The sequence below is a fragment of the Hydra viridissima genome, unplaced genomic scaffold (assembly GCF_058129835.1).
Source record: "Hydra viridissima isolate aposymbiotic clone 2 unplaced genomic scaffold, HvirCarnegie_v1 scaffold_15, whole genome shotgun sequence".
Classification (NCBI taxonomy): Eukaryota; Metazoa; Cnidaria; class Hydrozoa; order Anthoathecata; family Hydridae; genus Hydra; species Hydra viridissima.
This window is the reverse complement of record NW_028324314.1, coordinates 5,944,134-5,959,569: the sequence shown is the minus strand read 5'-3', so window position 1 is coordinate 5,959,569 and position 15,436 is coordinate 5,944,134. Positions and strand designations below refer to the sequence as shown.

Here is a 15,436-nt window from a genome sequence, read left to right as displayed (position 1 = left end):
TTCCGCTTGCCACAGCGGCGCGATGCCGGCAACTGATCACGGCCCAATGTCAAAACGGCCAATGGCCCAGCATCGCTAGCCAGCACTGGCCCGGGATCATTTTCCAGCATTCGTCCGTGATCGTATGCCAGCACTGACCCGTTACTTTTAACCAATATACATTCACTAACGCACTATTATTAGCCATTTCTAATGTGATATCGCACAAAAAGCAAATACAAAAGTAAATATTTTTTGATATTTATTCCAGTTCAAATTGACAAAAATAATTTTAAATAGTACAGATATTATTGATAGTTTGAAATAGTGCTATTTATCAAACGGGTTTTTTCGTTCTTCTCAAGCCTTTCGTCCACCATTTCGATCTCCTGAAAGCTGAAAATACTCTTCAGCCAACGCTCAAACTCTTCGCTTGATGCTCCCGAAATTAAATGATTTAGTTTTACAGCACCTAAATGCAAACTTTAACTTGACAAAATTATAAATATAACAATGGAACACATACAAATAAATATATGTTAAATAAAAATAAAGATTTCTTTTTACCCAATAAAATCTTTTTCTTCTTCAAGTTTTCCACTGAAATAACCAGCTCTTTTTTAACAGCTGTAAAAATCAGGATCTCTTAGAAAATTCACATTTAAAAAATAAACATTTACAAAAATAAACATTTACAAAAATAACTTAAAATAACTGAAAGTATAAATTCTAAGCAGCATTACTACTAACCAGTGCAATGAAGTGTTCCTTCACTCACTTTGGCAAGAATCCGTCTGACAGATGAACATCGATTGAATGTCAATGAAGACCCTGAAAACTAAAATTAAGAAGAAAAAATTAATGAAACTGCTTATTTTAGCAATAGGTTAATGTGCATTTTATTGCATATACATACATATATATATATACATATAGTTATAGTGCATTCCAAAAATGAGGAGAGTGACCATTGACGAAATAATTTAATGAATATAATACAAGTATCAATAAATTACAACCTTAAAAGTTATAAATTACAACCTTTAACTTAAATTCATGACTACATTGTAGTGTACATATATATTAGGGTGGCCCTTATTTTTGAAGTTTTAAAATATCATTGTCTGACCCCTCAGATGAGTTCCAATATATAAAAAAATAATTCAGGCCAAATATGAGCAGGATTGAACAATATTTAGAGGTGACTCAACTAAGCTTTAGTTTTGTGAGAATACCAAAATCGGCGAAAAAAAATTTCAGGTTCTTTTCAATAAATGATTTTGAATATTAAATGAATAAATATATTTCAATCAATAATTTGAACTAGATATCATGTTTCAATAATGTACTAATCTAAAAAATAATTAAATATAAAATTATAATAAATATAAAGGTAATAACGCATAAAAAAATGTTCTTCAATATATCTAAATAAATAATTTATAATTTTCCTCAGTAATTTTATTAATTCATAATTTTCTTCAGTCATTTTTTTCAGTAAACAAAACTAAACATGTAATATAATTTAATATTAGCACCTATTGGGCATCTTATATAATATTTAAATAAATCTTGTGCTAGTTCTTTGTAGCCATCTTGTATTATAAATTTCTTCTTCTACTGTTGTTTGTTATTTAATCAAAATAAAATTTCTATTTAATAGTTATCAATAATCACAGATATTAGCAATCAGCAAAGGTTAGTATGTCAATTTAATTATAAAATATATTATGTTATATATATAATTATATGAGGGAGTCTGTATGACTGTAGATTTCGTTTTGTATTATTGCATGGCATGTCAATGGCATGTGTAATTTTGTAATTTGTTTATGCCAAAAATTGCATAGTTTAATATTATGTTATAATATTATGATGATTAGTATAAATCTGTTTGGCATTTTCAGATGGCATTGCGTTCACAAATTTATCTTGTTAGCCCTGCTGAAAGAATTGAAGGTAGTAAATTGCCATCAGGGAAGCAGGTTCTTGGTCACTTTCTACATCTCCACAATGTTTTGAAAGAGGATATTCGAAAGGCTGCAACCCACGCTATTGAGAAAGTTGAAGATTTCTGGTTTCGAGCTAAAATTCCAACCAGGCATCATCAAGATTCCATCAAAAAGCTTGAGCAATTATTCTTCGAGTGGAAAAGTCTAAAGAAAAACAAGAGCCGCAAGACCGAGACTCAACAAACAAATGAAACCGCATTTTCAGCCGCAATAGAAGAACTGTTCGACATTGCACATGCTGACGCCATGGAGCTAATTGAGAATCAAGAAGATAAGGTCTTTCTGGAATCTCAAAGAAAAAAGGGACGACCTGGCTGCATGGGCGGAATCGATAAGGTTCTGCTTCAACAACAAAAAAAGCAGAATGAGAGAAAGCAGATATTGCAAAAGAGAGTACATCGATCTCAACTTGATAAAAACACCTTGCTAGATAAAGCTGTGTTGGAGAGCAGCAGCGCTGATTCAGAAGAAAGTCAGTCTGAACCTGAAGATGAGGATCCAGTTCTAAGCACAAGTACTGTTACTCCTTCTTCTTCATCACGAAAGCGAGGACGCCAAAGTGTTGTTTCACCACAGCTGGCATCTATGCTTGATAGAAATAAAATGAGCGACAGGGCTGCTATGATGGTCATCGTTGAGGCTTCGAGGGCTCTTGGACAAGACGCTGAATCACTCGCTTTGAATAGATCAACCATCCAACGACTCCGTCGGAAACACCGACAGCAAATTGCCTCCGGAATCATTCAACATTTCAAGCCAAATACTGCTCTTACAGTACACTGGGATGGCAAGCTGATGCAAGATCTGACTGGAACAGAGAAGGTGGATAGGTTGCCCATTCTTGTCACAACAATGGGGAAGACAAAGCTTTTGGATATTCCAAAGATTCCTGCAGGTAATACATAATGGTATAATATATAATGGTATAATATATATGCCTACTTTTATTTTATTTAAATGTTTTTATAAATTTCGAAATCATTTATTATTATGAAATGTGAATGTGAAATCATGTCAGACAAACTTTAATAAAGACTACTATAAATTACTTTTTAGGCACTGGACAAGACGAGGCCAAAGCAGTCTATGATGCTATCCGAAAATGGGAGCTGGAAAACTTTGTCCATGGTATGTGTTTCGATACAACCTCTTCCAACACCGGTCGGCTGTCTGGCGCTTGCGTTCTTCTCGAACAGCTACTAGGGCGGCCTCTACTGCACTTTGGTTGTCGACATCACATCATGGAACTGGTATTGGCTGCTGTTTTTTGTGTCTGTATGGGACCCAGTAAAGCTCCGGAAATACTCGTTTTCAAACGATTTCAAGCACAGTGGTCATCCTTTGACCAGGAAAGTTATGAAGATGCCTTTTCGGATGATGTTGCCTCAGCTGAACTCTCCGAAGTCAAACATGTAATCATTGTTTTCTGTGAACAGCAGCTGCAAGATCATCAGCCACGAGATGACTATCGCGAGCTGCTCAAACTGATGCTCATCTTTTTAGGAAGAAAGCCTACAGATTGGAAGAATTTTCGAGCGCCTGGGTCAATGCATCAAGCTCGATGGATGGCGAAAGCCATTTACAGTATAAAGGTTTGGCTGTTTCGATCACAGTTTAAGCTGACCTTGCGAGAGTCTCGTGGCCTCCTACGTGTGAACATATTTCTTGCAAAGGTTTATATCACGTTCTGGTTTTTGGCGCCTCTGGCTTACAAAGCCGCTAGGAATGATCTACAACTTATTCAACAACTCCAGGCTTACCCTGATCAAGATATTGGTGCCGCAACATCACGCAAGCTTGCGGGCCATCTTTGGTACCTGTCAGAAGATTTGATCCTTTTCAGCCTCTTCGATCCAGAAGTGGATTTCACTACGAAACGCGAAATTGTTAAAAGATCATTAGAACAGGAAGGAGAAGAAGTACCTTTGAAACGTGTCGTGGTGGACTTGGCGACAGTACAACAAAAGACGCTTCCTGATTTTGTCTCAAAAAGAAGCAGAAACCTGTTTTCTATTCTGGGCATGCCAGATGGATTCCTGGCCGAAGATCCTGAATCATGGAACAGGAGAGATGACTTCAAGGTTGCAGAGGCAATCGTGAAATCCCAGGCAGTAACAAACGACCATGCAGAACGAGGAGTTGCCTTGATCCAAGATGCAACAAAGTCTGGCCAATTTAAAAGCGAAGAACAGCTGCAATATGCTCTGCAGGTTATCGAATAGAACCGGGCAAACTTTCCGAATGTGAAAAAATCCACCTTACTTCACAATTAACTAGTTCAACTAAGTGAAGATGTGTAACTTTGTGTATTCTATTGTTTCTGTGTTTGTCTCTGTAATTAAGAACTGTTTTTAGTAGTTAGAATTAATTTTCTGTATGAAACTGATGGCAAAATGTGCTGAATTCTGTCACAGACATCAAAAATTTGTATATGAGAAAACTTTGACGGCGTTGAGCCACCTCTAAATATTAATATTTTTTTATGAAACTTTACACATAATTTTTTTGTATGAAATGGAACCATTTAAAATGGTCAGACTGAACATTGCTCTTATTTAATTTTTTATCATCATATAAGGGCCACCCTAATATATATACTAAAAATACCAAAGTATCTCAAAAATCTAATGCAAATAAAATATGAAATCAAAAACAATTCATTAAACATTTATGGAAATCATTTCTATGCCAATTACATTTACCAAATGTAATTTCTCCATACAGCAGCTATTGAACGCATAAATATAGACAATGTTGTTATAAAACTGTTATTATAAGAAAGAAAATTACTTAAGACACAAGTAAAATTAACCTAAATAAGTTAAATATTTCAATTACTACCTCATATAAAACTATGTATGAAATAAGCATATTGATTTTGTCAGTAATAATGTAAGAAAATAGACTTAGTACAGATTTCAACAAATTAAATTATAACAAGTGAAGTAAGGGTGAAACAACAAAACTATCATTAACTTGTTGAATACACACTTGAGAATTCTGTCATCTAAAATTGCAATGTGTTTAACTTTATCTAAGTGTGATACTAAATGTGATTCTTAACAGACTTGAATCACACAGGTTTTTTAAAATTAAAACCTTGCAAAAGACACAAAACTGGCCAAAATGATATTTTGCTACTTTTAAACACCACCACCAAAAATAATCACCACCTGCTTGATATGCAACTATAAAATTGTGTTGAGTTTTTTAAATAGGCAAATCAGGATGAAACAGACAGAGAATACACATTAAAGATGACAAAGCAGTCAGATTAACACTAAACTGAACAGCCCAATCAGCTAATAGGGTAGTCAAATCTGATGAGAATATTTCATCATCATTATTATAACTAAAATTTAAATATGACCAAGTTCAGTTTCAACATTAACATTGTTATCTGAAAATATATTAACAACAGTTCCAAAAACTGAGTCATTATTATCTACAACTTTTTCACTTATAGCAGGAAAATTGTCTTTTCTAGATATGTATGAGGGGGTAACAGTTATCTCACCAAATGAGTTTTGTAGATAAAATATTTCACAACTGATATCTTCATTAAATATTTGTTGCAAGCTTTTTAAAATAACTCTAACTATATATGTAACAGAACAATACATTATCCCGAAGTTAAGATGGAAAAATATATAAAGATTTAATTTGGATGGTTCACTCTTATATTGAATTGCTAAAATGAGAAAAGTAACAATTGACAAAGTCCTTTCATGATTATAATGTAAATGACAATAGATTACAACCAAGGTCACTTAAAATGAGTTTAAAACTAACTTAAATTAAATAAGATTATTTTAATGACAACTAATAATAAAGGAGCATATAATAATAAAAACAAAGATAAATTAATAACAGCAAAAACAACAACAAAAATAAACATAATAACAATATATATATATTGTTATTATCTTTTCTTTGTTGTTGTTATGCCATTATTTTGTTATCATCTTTATATATATGTATATATATATATATATATATATATATATATATATATATATATATATATATATATATATATATATATATATATATATATTTATTAAATTAAATTACAAACAAACATTAATGTCACAAAGTGACATTACCATTAATATCTAGTATAATTTTTTATTTTATCTAATAACTTTTTGCTAGTATCAATAATCTAGCGAAAATTTATTAGATAAAATAAAAAATTAGTATTGAGAGAATTCGTATTTATTAAAGTTCATATATTAAATTTATTCAACTCTCATACAAGATGTCATCATTTAATATATATATATATATATATATATATATATATATATATATATATATATATATATATATATATACATATATATATATATATATATATACATATATATATATATATATACATATATATATATATATATATATATATATATATATATATATATATATATATATATATATATATATATTCACACACACGAACATATATATATATAATATAAAAAGGATTTTTATTTAAAAACTTGATTATCTTACAGTTATTGTGATTAAAACTTTATCTTCTAACCTTAAAATAGCCTTTTCTTTGACCATTTCTGTTTTATTGTTAAATCAATATCTTGCATGAATGTTATTCAAACTGTTTAACATAAAAACATAGCTAACCTTTATACAAAATAACTGTAATGACGTGTGCTAACATAAGTGAAATTTACATTATTTACATCATACGACATCTAAACTTTTTACAGTAGTATTTACTACTGCAAGAGTTAGGATGTAGCAATTGCAATTCTAATTACAACATAATTATACGTTTTAAAAAAAAAGCAACATTTTTTTTAAAAGCAAACGTACATTTGCTATTATTATTACAATACGTTTTGTAATAATAACATAATAAAAAAACAACAGCAAAAGCAAGAAATTTGCGAAATATATCTTGTAGGCATTTGTCTTCGCGTCTATAAAATCATAATGGATGACGCAGAAAATATTCAAAATAATGGCGGTAATGGCAAAACGACATTCGGCCAAAACTCTGTAGCCCCCACAATCGGGCCATTGTTGGCCCAATATCAAATGCCATCGCAATGGCGTACGACTACTCGCCAGAAGCATGCCAGACTCGGGCCAGTACTGGCCCGTTACTAATCTTGTCGCCACGGCGTGCGATGATTCGCCGGAATTCTGGCCCAGTGTCGTAGGCTGTCTGGGTTACTACTCAAAAAGGTTGCCATAAAACGTCCTCTGGCTAGTTGCCTTTAGGACCGTGGTAAACGTCCTCTAGCTAGCCTTTAGCTACCTTAGGACCCTAGCCCCGAAATTTGCCTCACTTCTAAGAAGTATAAAAAAAACATTCTTTGTTCGGTTAGCGTTTATAGGTGGTCGAGCACCACGTTGAAGCAGTTTCATAAAATCTATCAGTCTGATATTCACTAATGACATCAGTGGGAAAATAACGTTAAATCAGATAAAGTAACAATTTACAGAGATATAATGAGTGTTACATCTCTGATAAAAAAAAGCAAAAAAAAAAACCGTGTATCGATGCTTTTTAACGATTAATACTAAAATCGTTAATAATTTGGCATAAGGATATTTGTAAGATAAGTATAAAAATAATTGTTGATAACTATAGGTGCTGACAATTACCAGACAGATTTTATAAAATGGCTTCTTAATTGCTTTCCCGTTAGCTAAGTATCAAATAGTAATCGTAATATGAGAAAGGAAAATTTAAAGCAGCGATTAGAAAAGACGTACACACGGAAACTTATTTATCAAATCATGTAAATAATATAGACATAGGAACAAAAAACAAGCAATAATAGAAAACTATAAAAGGCTAAAAAAATAGATATAGATAAATTGCCAAAAAAAAAAAAACTAATCATAAGTGGGAGAAGAAAATTGATTAAAGATGCCGTTTCTGATAAAAGAAAGATTGATTTATTTAAAGAAAACCTAGAGAAGCTGGGAGAGGAGTAATTAATAAAAATAATCGCATATATACAGTATTAGATACTGGAAGAGTAAAAAAATGTTACTTGTAATTTCTTGATATAATGAATAAAAGTAAGTCTGCATAAGCGATATAGATTATTTATAGAAAATATTTGTTCCAAATATTTCACTTTCTGTTGACATATATATAAGCACATTAAGAAAGATCTTATTTGTTTATGTCCATCACGACAAAAAAGTTAAATTTTACATAATTAACATTTCACTCGGAATACAGAACAGAAATAGAAATGAGTTTGACTGTGTTTAAATCTTTTTCTATCAAAAAGAATACTTAAAGTTCCTCTTAGGATTTTTGTAAATTAAAGGAACATAAAAGGTACTGGCATCTTGTTCTGCACTAATAGTCTGTTAGGTTGAAAATTCTACTGTTAACATATTGAATACAAAAATACAAGAGCAACTTTGTTGCTGCTACGTTGCATGTAAATGTAGATTGCAACTTTGTCATATAGAGGAAAAAGGGAAAAAATAGATGATAATTCGCCTGCTCACTTGCATGAAGTTGCGAAAAATGTTATTTAACCCATATGTGGCTAGCGTCAGTTTAAACTGACAGTCACATTATCCGATTTAATTTGCAAAATAACAAACATTCTTTGCATTTTTCGTAATAATTACGTCATGTGTGAATGTATGATGCTGATAATAAAGTAAACTGCATTAACTTATTTTAATTTTTGCTCAGTTGACACACTTTGGTAGCGTTGATTAATATTTTTCGAACATGAGTGTTTCGTCAAGAAAAAGCTATGCATATATGTTTTGTTTTTAGTTGAAATATAGATTAAATATTTTGTTAAATATCGTTTTAACATTTGAATATTCGGTATAGCCAACAAAGCTAGTCTTCTTAAATTTTTATGCGATTTCTGTGCGTCAGTTTAAACTGACACTAGCCGCAGGAGGGTACAGGTTTTCAAACAGTTTATTCACCTCGGAATAGAAGGCATTTTCATCAGTTTGTAGACACTGTATGACTTCTTGTAAATATATGAGCCTTATCTAATACAAAATAATTAAACTACAGCAGTCTGGTATTTATGTAAGTTACTGTGACCCACCTTGTTTCCCTTCTGAGTTCTTACATTTGAAGGTTGAGAGTTGTTTATTGTTAATTTTTATTATTATTTTACTGCTATTTTATAATGACGTAATTTGTGGGAATGCTTTGACGTCATTTCAACATCAGAGCAAATAAATAAGTAATAACTAATTTCATATATTTTGCAGGTACCGGCTTCATGAGGTGCTACAATTGCTAGAAGATACAGACGATGAATGTCTTCAGAGCGCCAAAATATCAATTGTTCCTCTAATAACCTCTGGCGCAGACACTGACGAAGATTCTGGTGATGAGAATGAGGTATGTGGAGATCCAAACAGTCTCAATCGTAATCAACTTCTGGCGGAAGCGACGATGAAACTACGAAGACCCAATGGAACTGATGTTATTGGAATGGAAGAGTCGGACGGTGCAGAAGACACTGCAGAGGAGGACAATGCAGAAAATAATACACAGGACACTGCAGATGATATAGTGGAACAGGGTCCGCAGCACAAGAGAACAAAGAAACAAGTTCCGTATAAACCGTCATGGGTCAAAAGCGATTTCAAGGAGGCCGTCAGAAAGGAAAAGTTTCCATGGACCATACCCCCACCTAAAGTAGAAAACCATCTGTCACCAGTGTCATTATTTGAGTTGTTCATGACACCAGAATTAATGCATAGAATATGCAACGAAAGCAAAGAATACGCTGCTCAAAAAGACCATGAAAATTTTGATCTGGACATTACATCACTCAAGCTTTTCCTATCAATTCTTCTAATAAGCGGCTATGCTCCTCTGCCTCGTCGCCCTATATATTGGGAAACTGCGGGGGATGTACACAATTCCATGGTGTCGGCCGCTATGTCACGCAATAAATTCAATCCATAATGAGTAATATACATTTTGCCAATAACAACGAACTTGATATGACTGACAGGTTTGCCAAAGTCCGCCCTCTTATCCAGTCCATCAATGCTGCTTGCCTGGCAAACTTTCAGCCTGAACAAATCATCAGCATCGACGAAAGTATGATCCCTTATTACGGAAAACACAGTGCAAAGCAATACATCCATGGCAAACCCATCAAGTTCGGGTATAAGATGTGGGTGGCAGCAACTCGTTTGGGATATGTAATCAATTTCTACCCATATCAAGGTGCCGGCACGACAGATAAAGATCTGGGCCTCGGTGGATCGGTGGTGGTCAATCTCACAAAAGATTTACCAAAACGTGACGGTAATTTCTTTCACATTGTGTTTGACAACCTCTTTACCAGCCCACGACTGTTACGCTTACTAGCGGATAGAGGAATGGCCGCCACGGGCACTCTCCGTTCTAACCGAACTGAAGGTGCGCCATTGCAAAACATCAAAGCAATGGACAAGCTGCCTTGTGGCTCGCATGACGTTGCCCTGGATCAAAAGGCTAATGTATGCTTGGTACGCTGGCATGACAGTAAGGTTGTGACAGTCGCATCAACTTACGCTGGTGTCGCACCACTTCGCAAAGCTAAGAGATATTCATCAGCACAGAAGAAGCGAATAGACGTTGATCAGCCTTCAGTAATACAACTGTACAATTATGGGATGGGCGGTGTGGACCGCCTAGACCAAAATCTAGCTTGCTATATGATTCAGCACCGATCAAAGAAATGGTATTGGCCAATATTTAGATTTTGTGTTGATTTGGCCGTTCAGAACGCCTTCCAGCTGTACCGTATGCAGGAGAAAATACCTGGCGCCCCGGAGCATGATCTGCTGTCATTTCGACGTCAGATTGCACAAACCTATGTGCAGACACTATCAATGAAGAAGAATTCAGTGCCGTATCCGCCACCTCGTGTAGCAGTCGATCGACGAGTACTTACTGAAGTACGCACAGATCACTGGATTGCTCAGGGTACACAGCGTCGATGTGTGGCACTCGGCTGCAAAGGCACATCAGTCTTCTACTGTGAGAAGTGCAATGTGGGACTGCATCCTGGTTGCTTTAAGGCATTCCACTGCAAATAACTGATGCCTGTTTTTGTCAATGAAATATAGTCTTTGCAACTTAATATTAATGTGACATTACAGTTATTATGTGCTATTTAAAAGTTCATGATATTTTTTGCATCCATTTCGTTGTTTCTGAACACTTTTGCGTCAAACGGGCAGTTTTCACTCGCTAGGTGGCCCTGTGAAATAATTAATAACAGTTATAAAACGTCACTGTGAGTTATGCTGCATCAGTTAACATTGCCATGTGATTCCTGGTTTCAGAGTTTGACTATTCTTCTTGTCATAGCCAAATATGACACGTGAGAAAACCTGTACCCTCCTGCAGCTAGCGTCAGTTTAAACTGACACCTATATTTTCACCTATATTCACTTAAGTATATAAAAAATTATGAAACAGTTGATGAATATTGTTCATTTGGACCTAAATCACACCAAATAAAGACAAGAAACACATTTTAAAAATCATGGGTTTATATGGGTTAAAAAGAATAAACAGAGCCACAGTGAAAAGTAAATTCATATTTCATATGCTAGTAAAATCACTTCTCTGATATCAAAGCGTACTTAGTACAATAAACGAGGTTTAATAAGATTAACGTTTACTATTAACGTTTATTACTCATCTTATTCAACAAAAAACCGACTTTAATACATCTATTCTACTATAAAAATTAAGCAAAACGTGTTTGTATCATAAAATATTAAATAATTTAAAAATATATTTCTAGTGTAAAATCCATATAGTAAATCTATTAACGTTTAACGTAGTAAATCTATCAAACGTTTTTATTGGAATGATACTTATAAATAGCAAATGTAAAAATAAGAAATAATTCGTCATTATCATTTAAACGCTTAACAGTAGAGCAACACCAGCCAAGATCCATTTTGCTGGGTTCTCTTTGGTTTTCAAATGAAAATTCCAAACGAAGGTTGGCCCACGTTGTCTGGTTTTATAAACAGGACACTCGTAAGAATTTTTTAGGTCCTGCTTGTCAACAGGGATGGCGCGTAAGAAAAGTACTGGCATTTGAGGCGTTAGTTCTTTTAATCTAGACTCAGCGATCATTCCCACTTGAGTATCCCACCTAGCACCTTCCATAAAACAGCCATGAACATAAGCACCCTCCCTAGGTGGAGTACTAAAATCCTCTTTATTCTTTTTAGTAACATCAACTTGCAGCGTCATCCGATCCAGAGGCCATTCGTTTTTTCGGGCCATGGATTGCATAACAGCGGTAATAAACGATTGAGGATTAAACAAACCAGAAAGCCATACTACGCTCGGTAGATTAAAGTCACTCGACCAAACATCCAACTCTTTGATTCGAAGCAGAAGGTCAACAAACCATGCACCTAAGCTATTAATGCTGGGATAGGCTTTTCCATTCCATGATTTAGGTACCTCGTCAAAATATAAGGCATTAGAAAGCTCTTCCATAGCGTTTGTAATTGTTAGCTCGCCCTGTAAAAAATATTTCAATGAACACTGATAAACTTAATTTAAGACAATAAAAAGAACTTTATAAAATATGGCATCTACATGATGATAGTGTTCTTAGAATCTTATGATTAGATTATATAAAAAACTTACTTTTAAACCGAGGTCAAGCTCTTTAAGAGAAAGCCTAATCTCATTCATTAAAATATTCATTCTATCGGCCTCTTGTAGGGCTACCACCGTATATGGAGTTCTCTCCTCAGCTTTGGCCATCAATTCCATCATACCAAAATTCTCAGGAAGCTTTTCTAGAATTTCATCAAGAACCTAAATTATAATGAAAACAAAATAATTCTTCAATTAATTATTCACAAACGTTTTTTGTTTTATTTTCTAAAAAAGCATAAAAATTAAGACCAGCAAAAACAAAAGCATTCTTTTTTCATTTTCATGTAAAAATCTTGCCTGTTTCACTTTTTCATCGCGCGTTTGCCCTCCCCCCCCAACTCCATTAGAATCTCGTGGTTGTAATTCTAATATGGTTTTAAATAGATTTTCGGAGGTAGAAGTTAGGAAGCCAATCTCAGCGTTTGGATGCAAACCGTAAAGAATAGGACTTTCGGGTGGTAACACTTCATCCAAATACGAATGGTATCCTATATAATCCATGTTTGTTGGTATAGGAAAATTAGGAGCCAGATATAAATCTCCATCAATCTAAAATTTTCAATTTTTCTATTAAAAATTAGTAAGTAAGTAAACTTTATACAGTAGCAAATAAATCTTATCTAAATTACTACAACTTAATTTTGACGCATGCATTTTCTACTAACTGTAGAAAATGCATGCGTCAAAATTAAGTTGTAGATAGGGTGTAAATGCGGCAGCAGTAAGCAGCGTGTAAGAATTTTAAAAATGTTATTATTAGCTTGTAAAAATGTTATTAAAACATTTTTTACCATTTCTGGTTTCATATACTCTTCTAGATAAGTACGACACAACCGCCTGTCCCAATCATCAGTAATATGTCCACCATACATAATTTCTCCAAACAAGTAACGTAAATCTGTCCATGGAACCTTAAAGAAAATAAATATAATTGTTCACTATTGTACTTTAAAAACAAGAGAATCTAAGCAGCATTCTTAAAAACATTAATTGCATCCATCGTAGGACGGTTCAAAAAAAAAGTTCGAAATGTTAAATTTAAGACATTTCAAGTGGTGACTAACACTAAAATAAACTTGTACTCAAACTTTTGGCCATTTTGAGCAATATTAAGAGGTTGCTGCATGAAAACCATGAAGATATACCAGGAGAGATGCAAACAAGTTAAAAGACATTAATGCTTTCTCTTAATACCATTTTAAACTGTTTCCTAAACATGTATATTTTGATACAGTAGATGAATTTTGACAACCAAAGAGCATAGGTAAAGGCACCAGGCGTGTTGAGCCATTTTCCTCTATGACGAATTTCACCAACAAACAATCGTGTCAGCTCTAAAAGCTTTCTGCAGCCATCCCTTGGTTGTTTAAACCTTTTAAAAATCAAAACATCTAGACTGCTGGTTAGGCCAAAGCAGCATTTGAAAACATCAGACACTATGATTTCATGAATGTAATGATGGCAGGCCAAATACAAGAGCTCTTTTTGTAATAACTTTTCTATTTGTGTACAAACTCCTGTATGAATTCCAATACTGCTAGAGATTGTATCAAAGCACATTTCAATAATTTGCTCCTTTAATTCCCCATTACACGAGACTTATTACAGAAGCCTCAGCCATAGCTGTTCCAGTTCTTTTTGATATTTTTGAAATAAAAAATAATTTTGTCTTCATCCATCACTAATATGGCCTAGCAATCAACTATTTTCATGAACAAAATTGGTGACACCTGGCAGCAATATCCCATCTCAGTGTACAACAAGGGGCATGTTTAGATTGAATACTTTCTATCCTTTTCTACTAACTTTTTGCTATTTTCTTTTCTAGCTCTACAAAGGGTGCTAACAGATAGTGTTAAATCATTAATGTCATGTTCTAAATTTATAGCTGCAGCTGCAATGGTAAAAAAGTGGCTTTTGATAGTTTTGTTAATTTTGAAATTTGACACTATGTAAAAGGTTTTAATATGAACACTTCAACAAAAAAAATTTTAACTATACAGTGTGAAACACCCTAATACATAGAAGCTGCCCTACTAAATACCAGCAGTCAAGTTAATTATTTGATGGCATATATTGGTGTCATTTAAAAACATTTTGAAGCTTATTAATGACTTAAATAAATTTCGACTTAGATAATAGAGAGAGTGCTCATGTTATTTATCATACATTAAGGCTTCACAAACAAAGCCACTATACCTTAGAGTTAGCTTCCAAGTAGTTATACAAAACATATACACTTATTGTTAAGTCTCCAGTATTGAATGGATAACAACGATTCCAACCTTGTGGACCAAACTTACGACGCTCAGCTACTACCGCATGAAAATAACAAAGTGAAAACAAAATACTTTTGAATTCATTTTCTCTGGCACACATCTCAAGTGTTTCCTATAGATGAATTTTACATTTAGCTTTTTTTTTTTTATAAAAAAAAAAACACTTTGTAATGTCATATCATGCAAAAGCCCACCAACCATAGTAAAAAAAAAAGATCTTAGAAATTTATTTTTTATTTTACCTGATTAAAATTGTCAAGGGCTTTATGTACATTTGCCATCATGCCAGTTGGTGGTTCGTTAGTAATTTTAATTGAAACTTCTAAAATACCTTGTGGAATACAATGACTATCCCGAGATGGAGCTGGCTCTGCTGACATGAACAGACGGTAGTGCTGATGACTTCCTATGCTGTACATTTCAATCTTTTTTTCAAGAATTGGGAGCCATTTTTTAACCAAGTGAATATTCTGCATAAAACATAAACATCATCCTGGTGA

The 15,436-nt window shown here is 33.5% G+C and overlaps 2 protein-coding genes and 1 long non-coding RNA gene across 6 annotated transcripts in view; 1 reads left to right on the top strand and 2 right to left on the bottom strand.

Moving 5' to 3' along the window:
• Positions 1-228: 228 nt before the first annotated feature.
• Positions 229-6,906, bottom strand: LOC149878389 (uncharacterized). Of its 3 annotated transcripts, none has more exons than XR_016447597.1 (4): positions 6,538-6,906; positions 730-817; positions 547-624; positions 229-451 (listed from the first exon to the last, which is right to left on the bottom strand). It is a non-coding gene; the product is annotated as an uncharacterized LOC149878389 (long non-coding RNA). The 3 variants fall into 3 exon arrangements; XR_016447595.1 differs by having other exon boundaries at positions 547-606; positions 6,538-6,901; XR_016447596.1 differs by lacking the exon at positions 6,538-6,906 and adding an exon at positions 1,021-1,329 and having other exon boundaries at positions 547-606.
• On the top strand, positions 1,468-4,455 carry LOC145189353 (uncharacterized). Its single transcript, XM_090072856.1, has 3 exons — positions 1,468-1,677; positions 1,887-2,886; positions 3,048-4,455. The coding sequence occupies exons 2-3, from the start codon at positions 1,887-1,889 to the stop codon at positions 4,211-4,213; spliced, it is 2,166 nt and encodes a 721-aa protein (XP_089928982.1). The 5' UTR covers positions 1,468-1,677; the 3' UTR covers positions 4,214-4,455.
• Positions 6,907-11,552: 4,646 nt separating the features above from the next.
• LOC145193395 (dynein beta chain, ciliary-like) overlaps positions 11,553-15,436 on the bottom strand; it is a 43,901-nt gene continuing 40,017 nt past the window's right edge. The window contains exons 58-63 of one of the 2 annotated variants that reach the window (XM_090072719.1): positions 15,179-15,406; positions 14,857-15,048; positions 13,449-13,568; positions 12,955-13,206; positions 12,643-12,816; positions 11,553-12,513 (exon numbers count right to left, since the gene is read on the bottom strand). In XM_090072719.1, the coding sequence (XP_089928845.1) occupies positions 11,896-12,513; positions 12,643-12,816; positions 12,955-13,206; positions 13,449-13,568; positions 14,857-15,048; positions 15,179-15,406 (1,584 nt within the window). In that variant the 3' untranslated portion in view covers positions 11,553-11,895. Of the gene's footprint in view, positions 12,514-12,642; positions 12,817-12,954; positions 13,207-13,448; positions 13,569-14,856; positions 15,049-15,178; positions 15,407-15,436 lie in introns of those variants that run through there. The other variant, XM_090072720.1, reaches the window with a different exon arrangement.

Bases quoted from the DNA above. Each gene is read 5' to 3' on its own strand.
- LOC145189353 (XM_090072856.1), top strand. From the start codon at position 1,887: ATGGCATTGCGTTCACAAATTTATCTTGTTAGCCCTGCTGAAAGAATT. The intron at 2,887-3,047 runs GTAATACATAAT...ATTACTTTTTAG, and splicing joins TATTCCAAAGATTCCTGCAG to GCACTGGACAAGACGAGGCC.